The sequence below is a fragment of the Sinocyclocheilus rhinocerous genome, unplaced genomic scaffold (assembly GCF_001515625.1).
Source record: "Sinocyclocheilus rhinocerous isolate Xijiao unplaced genomic scaffold, SAMN03320098_v1.1 scaffold351, whole genome shotgun sequence".
NCBI classification, from domain to species: Eukaryota; Metazoa; Chordata; class Actinopteri; order Cypriniformes; family Cyprinidae; genus Sinocyclocheilus; species Sinocyclocheilus rhinocerous.
In genome coordinates, this window is record NW_015639774.1 from 2,531 (window position 1) to 12,319 (window position 9,789).

Here is a 9,789-nt window from a genome sequence, read left to right on the forward strand (position 1 = left end):
TTACAATTTTTAGTTAGTTGTTAACAATATGATTATGCATTATTATTATAAAATCATTATATATACAGGGATAGAACTTCAGTAATATTACAGAAATATTAGGTCTGAGGAACGTATTAAAATAATTTGAGTGGAAAATATGGGGTTAATAAAAAATAAATAAAAATAAAAACTCTTGTAGTTTTTACAAATACAATATTTGTGACTCTGTGAACTCAAACCAAAACAAATCAATCACAACAGATCATTTTTCAACAGAAATTTAGACAGTTTTCTGTTCCTGAGATCAGAGGCGTCATGCTCATTAAAACCGAGGGGACACGTTGTTGCTTATGTGAATATCATAAAAAATAACGCTGGGATGTAAGTAACCTTTTTTAATTTAACATTTAAAAAAATCAAAAACTTAAAATCTAGTGTTTGATCATGTCTAAATATACATTAAAAATTAAAAACCTAAAAAAATAAGTAAGCAATTATGACCGGCAATACTCTTTTTAGCAACTAGAGTAGACCTAACTACATGTAGTAGGCTACACTCTAAAAAATGCTGGGTTAAATACAACCCAGTGCTGGGTTAAATAGGGACAAACCCAGCAATTGGGCTGTTTTGACCCAGCGGTTTGGTTAAATGTTTAACCCAACCTTCTGGGTAGTAACCCAACCGCTGGGTCAAAACAACCCAATTGCTGGGTTTGTCCCTATTTTACCCAGCACTGGGTTGTATTTAACCCAGCATTTTTTAGAGTGTATCGTTAAAAATGTATTTCCCTATAGAGAAAACGAATGGCATTTTTTAACTTCTTGAATCCGACTGTTGCATTCTATAGAATAGGAACGCAATAGTTCTGACGTAACACATTTTGCGACAACATTTCAGAATATTTCGCAAAAATGTTGTCATCACAATATAGTGCATTATTTACATCATAAATACATCATAAAGAATGCAGTCTATTGACTTGATCTGTGTCTGAAATGACTAGTTTTCACTCGCTTTGCTTCAAATAGCAAACTTTCCAGTGGCAATGCAAAACAGGATTGACTGTGTTTACAGTCCATTCTAGAGATGAATTTGAAAAACAAATGAGATTTTCTGTGCATTGTGAACAAAACGAGTGACATGTAACTTGACCACATTTTTCTTCCGTGTGCAGTTGTGGCTAGCATGAAGGAAGCTCAAGAGAAGCTGACTGGTGATGCCTTCAGGACCGCTCACATCGGGGATGAACTCTAAGAAGAAGGGAAGAAGCGGCATGGAAAGATCTCAGCCAGTACACTGCATCACCTTGCTGGGCACATTAGAGCCATCCATCACCAACCTCAACTCCTGTCATTTAATTTGATCTACTATAGCACAAGACAAGCTTCAAAAATGAAGGAATTTATAATGCATTTGCGGATTACAAGGTATCGCAGCTTGCGGTAGATTGGCTTATTACTTTGAGAACCAAAGCATACTTACTTTCCATGTCACATAATGGGTGCTAAAAGTTGTTGTTTTTTTCATCTTGCATTTCAGAAGATCAAAGCTGACGTGTCCATATTGATTATTCATGTTGAAAACATTTGACCCTCTTGACTGCATTCTTAAGGCACTCCACATTTTTTCTGACTAAGAAACACGCCAGTAAGGCATTTCTCATGTGCTTCCAAGCCATATCTTGCAAGCTGTGGTAAAACTGATCCAGTTACACAGTCACTTATACGAAGAGCCTTATAATCCCTAAACTGTATCCACCTAAAAACTGTATGTTTTCATGAGCGTACCAGTTCTATTATGTTAACGTTTTTAGAAATGCTAATAGTATCTCTTAAACTTGCCAAGTTCTAGTCCTCAATATGTGGAGTCACCTTTAATTTTAAATATAGATTTTTACTATTGACAGTACCTGTAATTTAAGGCCTATAATGTGAGCTGGCACTATTTTCTTTTCTTTTTTCTTTCTTCCTTTTTTTGGGGGATTGAGAGGGAATTGTCTGTCTGCACCCTACTGTATTTTTTACCAATATGTAAAATGAGGCTACAAATAAAGTTGATATAAAATATTGGAATATAGTTATTTTTCAGTGTTCGCTTACAGAGTAGAGCGACCAATACTTAAATCTATTATGGTATTTGCTGCATTGTTAAAACAGGATTTGTGCATTAATAGAATTTTTTACAAAATTAAGTTGATGACCCATCAGTAAAGAGACACACACACACACACAAACAAAACAACAACAAAATAATAAAATGTGTATCATAAAATTATTCCTAAACTACCATTCAAAGGATTGGGGTCAGTAAGATGTTTTTATTATTTTTAAATAATACTTTTATTCATCAAGGATGCATTAAATTTACCATAAGTGACAGTAAAGACATGTATAATGTCACAAGACTTCTATTTTAAATGCAGCCTTGGTGAGCTTAAGAGACCTTTAACAAAAAGGAAGATCAAAGTTGGCACACCACAGCTCCAAAAGTTGAAAAATATTTATGTTCTCACCACAGGTGACGTTTCGAGCCTAAAAGCTCTTCATCAGACGATTAGGCTCGAAACGTCACCTGTGGTGAGAACATAAACATTTTTCTAATTTTGGAGCTGTGGTGTGCCAACTTATGCAACTTTTTGTGGTTGAGCACCCACATTGAGCTCTTGGCCTGTTGGATGTGTGCACTTCAGGTGTAATTCTTTGTAAAATAACTTTAATAAATAAATTTATTTTCAGTAGTGTAAATGCATTAAAGTTGCAAAAACGTGCAAGATTTTTTATTTATTTAGATTAAAGTTGTCCAAAGCCCCACTTTTCCTGTAGTGTTTCCAAACCTTAGGAGGAAAATGCGTCTCAAAACTATCATTGTTTTATTGGTATTAAAGGGGTCATATGATGCTGCTTTTTAGAACATTATTTTGTGTATTTGATGTAATGAAATGTTTATGCGGTTTAAAGTAAAAAAAAAAACATTTTCCACATACTGTACATTATTGTTTCTCCTCTATGCCCCGCCTTTTTGAAACGCATCTATTTTTACAAAGCTCATCGGTCTGAAAAGCGAGGTGTGCTCTGATTGGCATTATGGTGAGGGGCGTAATATTTCCGACACACGCTTGAGGTATTCGGCCAATCACAACGCACTGGATATCCAGTGCGTTGTGATTGGCCGAATACCCAAGCGTGTGTCGGAAATATTACGCCCCTCACCATAATGTTGATGCCCTGTCCCGGCCAGAGCAACGAAACAAAAACATGAAAACCCATTACAAACGAGGCATTTGTTGCATCCAGTGGGGACATAATTACTGATTATAATGAGTTATACTGTCTTTTTACGCGTTGTGTTGCATCAAGGAAACATTTAAATCGCATCATATGACCCCTTTAATTAAATGATAACTAGTAACCACTGTTATATTTAAATACTACCATATTATGGAGCTGTTTTCCTTGATAGGGCTATTACACAAAGCACAACCTCATGATTGGTGCTACAGCAGGGGGCAGTCATTATCCAGATAGTCCTTCTGTTCCACTGTGAACTAGAAAATAGAAACTACTCTCCTATTGGTGGCGTTTGCAGAAAGTCAAACCCCAGTACAAAAACACCCACAATAATGAGCATGATTCAGGGTTTTAAATAAGAATCAAATGCCATATTGCGGCTTGAAGCAATCTTACCTGATGTTGATAAGTTAAAAATAATACAGTGAATGATCATATTCACAAAGCAATTTAGTGCATTCTTTTTCACCTTTAATAAATGGAAGAAAGAAAAAAAACAGGCAAAGACAAAACCTGTGATTTGAGCACAATAGAAATTGTTCATACAAAATTAAATCGACAACACAAAAGTGAAGGCACACAAAAACATACATCTATCATACAAAGTGATCCCTTATGGATTGTATTTTACAATAAAACTAATAGAAATAAAATCAGCCATGTGATATTATCAACTCATTTGTGATATTTCTTAAATTAACTTTGTCTGGTTGGCACTATTTTTAATGTTACATGACAACTTAATGTTTTTATGTTCATGTGTATATTTTGAATGGACTAAAATGTGACAATCAGCTACTGAAGCTGCAATTTTCCAAAAGTTTCATCACTTTATTAAATAAATTACAAAGTCTAAAATAGCTCTAAAAAACACAATTGATGTATATCCATAATTCTATACAAAATTCTCTCTCTATGCAAAAGAGTGTTTCAAACATCACCCTTTCCCTTGGCTTTTTTTTTTTTTTTATATCATAAACTCCCAGCTTCACCTACAAATGCTAAACCACAGAAATAAATTCTCTAGATAAATTCTCCTCATCCTGAGAGGTCAAAACCTGGTGCCTAGCTGCTGTTGAAGCTCTTTGAAAGGCTTGAGAATGTATAATGTGAAGAAAAATACAGTGGTGATATTTACTATTATTTTTTGTTTATTATTTATTTGTAAAAAATATTTCTTACCATCATATCAATTTAAATGTTCAGCATGCTAGCTATAAAGAGCATGACTCTGAACAGGATGATCTTGATTTCAGCTAAGTTTTTTTAATGGTTGGTGTGGTGTGTGTGTGTGTGTGTGTGTGTGTGTGTGTGTGTGCTCGTCCAGAGCCATGGCAAACTCATCAGGGTTCTTCTTTTCTCTGCCCACCTCGACCATCGTGGCAGCTGTGCAGAAGTGAGAAGGAGGATAAAGTCATCTCGTTTTGCAATACTCAGAGCCTGACACGTTAGTAATATTTGTTAATGCAACAAACCATTGCAAAAGTCGCTTCGGCACCCAGATTTTGGTACTGTGTGGTTATCCAACAGTACCAAAATTATTTAATATACAGTTGTGTTGTATATTAAATAAACTTTTTGTTTTGCATATATAATAAGCAATGTAAAACAAATATGTAGTAAAATGTACAATACCATTCAAAACTCCTATTTTTAAAGAAATGAATGCTTACTCAGTAAGGATGCATTAAATTGATCAAAAGTGGCAGTAAAGCCTTACAGTGTTTAAGAAGATTTCCATTTCAATTAAATGCTGTTCTTTTGAACCTTCTCTGTCATTCATCAAAGATTATAAAATAATTTTTCACAATATTACTGTTTTTTTCTTGCATTTTGATTAAATAAATTCTGCCTTGATGAGCATAAGAGACTTTTTAAAAAAACTTTAACAATTTTTGCTGACCCCAAACTTTTGAATGGTACTGTATTTTGTTAAAACACGCTTTCATAATAAATAATAATAAACATTTATTTCTATAGCACTCTTCATACAAGATATGCAGCTCAGTGTGCTTCACAACATATAATGGAGTCATAAAAAGAAACATTGACAAATACAATTTCACACAATATCAATATAAATAATACTCAAAAACAACTTTAAGAAGTTCACAAGGTAAACTGTTCATGATAAGATATCATCCTTACATGACATTCTCATGACATACATGAAATCTCACCTAATTCAGTGTCTCGAATGCCCATGTAACTCTCAAGAAGGTCATCCACTTTCTTCACTGCCTTCTCTTCAAACTCTGTGGGCTGTGGAGTAAAAGAAAAGCATTAGATGTACTCTTTAAGTGAATGTCATGACTCTTAATACTGTCAGTGGCCATGTTGCTGATGTTATTGTATATGGAAGGTTGTTTCCACCATGGAATATGGAATGAAAGATCATTTCTGATCATTTCTCTGAGTTTTTGCTGGACAATTCTGAATTAATTTTCTGAATTCTTCATTTACATCTCGCAGTTCAGTTTTTGTCCTGTCATAGATATTTTTTAAAACGGCAATGATTATTATTTTTTTTTTTTCACAATTCTGACTTTTTTTCCTCACAATTCTGTTTATATCTCTGTGTTTAATGTAAGATATAAACTCAGAATTGCAACATTGAGAGAACACAGTTACCATCTCCTCGACTGTTGCAGGACCCTTGGAGCGTAATCTGAGGGTTTCTCTGCCTGTGCCTATCTTGCCATCTCCCGAGGATTTGCCTCCGCCTCCTCTTGACCTTGGTTCAAGCATCTCTGCCAAGCGAAAGAACAGTTTAAAACATTAAATCTTTATTTATCAACACGATAACATTTAATAGATCACATGATGCATAGAAATAGAGTGCAACAGTAACAGTTCTAGTATTTATTAATTTTTTTTTTTTCCATCTGCATTTCAAAAAATTTGTCTTGAATCACAAAAGCTCGGATATCAATCAAATCATTAAAAACTTGGATATGAGGCAAAAACGACAGTGTATTTAATGTATTGCATAAGGCAATTAGCTACTAATCAAGTAAGGAAATTTTAAGTATAAAACTTCAAATACTTAAAAGTAGTCTCGATTACGTAAATTGCAAGTTTTGGTTACACTTTATTTTAAGGTGTCCTTGTTACAGTGTAATTATGCATTTAAGTACGGAGTAATATTAACTACATGTACTTACTATATGTTTAGGGTTAGGTTTAGGGTTACTTGCATGTAATTATGCATAATTAATTGTTATAATAGTAAGTACATGTAACGTGTAACAAGGACACCTTAAAATAAAGCGTTAGCCAAGTTTTTTCCCAGCTCTTTTGCTGCAGTTTTCATTGCCACTTCTCTGATTGGTGGAGCTCTCTTGAGGATTATGGGAAGTGTAGTTCTACATTGGGAATTCAGCAATTAAACATTTTTCTTTCAAAATGAAATTAAAATCAACAACACATGGTTTCTTTAGAAGCAAATACCATCATGTATCAATGTTAGAGCTCATGAGCAGTCTGCCGTAAATTATGTATACTTTATTGTAAAAAAATCTATTTCTGTATTGAGAATATAAATGAGATTTTCACTTCAGAAACTGTTGCACTCTACTGTCTAGATTTTATTATTATTATAATTTTTTTTACATACATCAGTCACATACAACATTCAAAACCAAGAATATCTAGAAAAAATTAGTACTTAAACAAGAATGAATGACAAACCGAAGGCTTTCATGGGCTCCACAAGTTTGATGGTGAAGGACTGATCCTTGGGCAGCTCCTTCAGCATTCGGGCCACCTCATAGTGCCGCATTCCGACGATGTTCTTTCCGTTAATGCATTCGAGATGATCTCCCACACAGATCACCTTTACCCCATCCATCACACTGCCCTCTTTGATACGCTGCCAAAAAAACACAGGCACGCTTCATATTTAATAACTTTTGTTAACATGTTAAAATAGCATCTGTGCAAAAGTATTTTTGGTGTACTTGTACTTTAACCATTACCTGGGCTTAAAATAATACGTATAGAGAATTCAAAAATGAATCTAAAACACAACTAACACGTCGCTTTAAAGATACAAATCCAGCATTCAGAGTACTACAACGTGTGATCTTACAATCACAGGGTGGCGTTCTTCTAACACCACTTAAATTAAATGATTAACTTCTCTCAATCAAAGCCTGGACAAACATACCCGAAAGCAGACAAATGTTTTTATTTGTGCAGAGGGATACCTTACAACTTATAGAAAGTCATAAAATACTCTCGCACCACTAAATTTTACTTTCAAAAACATGCAAATCATTATCTGTACATGGGCAGTGCTAGTACTACAAGCTATGTGCACTACACTTAGAAAACTAATTATTACACTGCTAAAGGGGCGGCATTCCAAAGTAACACCCTGTTCTAACGAAAGCCTCATTTAAGAGTCTACCTTTATGAAGGCGTATCCAGCTCCATTGTCTGTGATGGTGAGCCCAAGTGCCTCCTCAGCTTTGTACACCTCCACCTCCTTTTTGAGGCCTTTTATGTGAGCGAAGATGAAGTCCTCCAGTCCTATCTGCCCTCCCAGCAGCTTTTCCATATCAATTTTGTGGGTGTTGAGTGTGCAAAATAGGATCTGTTATAATACATAGAGAGGAGAGTTTCAACATGGAGATGGCATTTTAAAGTCAGAGAACAACGAGAACGTTGAGGATTTATGCAAATGTACCAAATTTAGTTTAGTAGCTGATCCCACAGTCAGATATATAAAATGTTCATTTGTTGTATTAGAAAATGTTTAAAGGGATCATGAAATGGAGAATCAAAACGTTCTTGATATTCACACATATACAAGGTTGCTCTACAATAAAAACACACTGCATGTTTCAAAACTCAAAACTAACTCCCCAGTTTAAGGGTACGCTTGCATGACAACAACGTAATAAAAAGCTTTTGAGTTTTTACGTTTTAAAAAAAAATGTGCGTACAGATGAAACCATTGTCAAAATGATCCTAGTTCACACGAATCCGTGAAAACGACTCACGATTTTCCTCAACACGCCCATTATCGTGCGTCATTGTCATATGTAATCATATCGAGGTGTGTTTTGAACAACTTATGTCTGTCCATTAATCACAAGAGCAATACTGCTGTTAGGTAAAGAAAGACCTTTTTTTTAGTGTAAAAACTTTACATAATCTAAACATTTGAAACTGCATTTAATGACTATCATAACCTGTGATCTTGTGCTCATGTACATATGCTCATGTACTTCTCAAAAACCGTAACTTCACAGAAATAAAAATCTGCACTGAGGTATTAAACAAAGCTTTGTTCACTTGCAAAGGCACTGAAATATAGCTTTTCCTCCCACCTCATGTTATTTCCATCACAAAATGTTTGTGAGCAAAGGTTTGCTTGAAAATGCAAAAGCATTGAAATATTATTTTATTATATTATTCCCATCTCTTTTTTTACCATCATCATCATCATCATCATCTCATCATGAGATGTAGAGAAAATTATATTTAAATGCTTTGGTGTTCCCTTGCAATTCTGCGCTCCCCAGAGAAACTTTGGGTAATACTTTAAGGCCTATTTTGATAGACATTTTACTAAATATAAGTAAAGTACTCTAAAGTACCAGTCATTAGAGTTTTAGCAGACTGTCTGCTTAGTGTCTGTTAACTCTTTATTTTGATGGTCCCAAACACATTCTACTGACTTTGCAACTTTGCAGTACGTCATCTTATTCTACTATAACCTAACAGTCAACTAATACTCTAAGCGTTAGTTGACATGTAGTTGCAAGCTATTTATACTTAGTACTGTAGAATGTCTAAAGTGGATTATCGAAATAGTGTAACCAAACTCTGCATTCACTCAAAAACATTTGCGTTCTCTTGAAAAACTTTCCAGAGAACTTCTCCAGAAAAACTGCCTTTGTTCGCGAAAGATCTGCATTTTCTTACTAAAGTGTTGCATTCCCCTGAAACTTTGCATTTGCTCACAGAAGCATTACAATACAGTTTTTCCTCCTACCTCAAAAGTATTTTTTAAGAGAGAATGCAAAATGTTTGCAAGAACACAAAGTTTCTCATGGGAATGTATTAATTCATTCTCAAAAATGTATTTTTCTCCCTGGTCATTTTTGTTGTGGTGTTTGTTTGTTTTTTGCTCATGTCCTTTAAGGCCTCAATGTCCAACATATATATTACCTTTCAGCATTGGAGATTCTAGGATTTTCATTTTAGGGGGACTCAGCCCCCAGTGAGGGTACAATAATAATAATAGCCTAATAATAAAAAAATATATATAAATAAGATAAAAAATATTTGATTAATAGGGGTCGTATACTAAACTTATTGCAGTATTCCACTGTATTGCATAGATAGGTATAACATTCGAGTACTGAATAAGCCAAATTCAAGTCTTCATGATCTCACACACACACAACTGTTTACTGTACAAACACAAAATTTTACTGTTTGCATTTCTAGTACAACCCTCTTTTCCTTTGCTCAAGTATGCAAACCTCTTTGCCACATGCACTGGAA

At 34.4% G+C, this 9,789-nt stretch overlaps 1 protein-coding gene and 1 long non-coding RNA gene across 2 annotated transcripts in view; one reads left to right on the forward strand and one right to left on the reverse strand.

The window, feature by feature from the left end:
* The first annotated feature begins 1,144 nt into the window (after window positions 1-1,144).
* LOC107751874 (uncharacterized) lies at window positions 1,145-1,938 on the forward strand. The gene is made up of 2 exons (XR_001641304.1): window positions 1,145-1,410; window positions 1,523-1,938. It is a non-coding gene; the product is annotated as an uncharacterized LOC107751874 (long non-coding RNA).
* Window positions 1,939-4,464: 2,526 nt separating this feature from the next.
* The window catches only part of gipc2 (GIPC PDZ domain containing family, member 2), a 19,423-nt gene continuing 14,098 nt past the window's right edge, over window positions 4,465-9,789 (reverse strand). The window contains exons 2-7 of the mRNA XM_016567638.1: window positions 7,682-7,867; window positions 6,961-7,141; window positions 5,902-6,020; window positions 5,451-5,532; window positions 4,590-4,656; window positions 4,465-4,501 (exon numbers count right to left, since the gene is read on the reverse strand). Of these exons, the coding sequence (XP_016423124.1) occupies window positions 4,465-4,501; window positions 4,590-4,656; window positions 5,451-5,532; window positions 5,902-6,020; window positions 6,961-7,141; window positions 7,682-7,867 (672 nt within the window). The remainder of the gene's footprint in view (window positions 4,502-4,589; window positions 4,657-5,450; window positions 5,533-5,901; window positions 6,021-6,960; window positions 7,142-7,681; window positions 7,868-9,789) is intronic.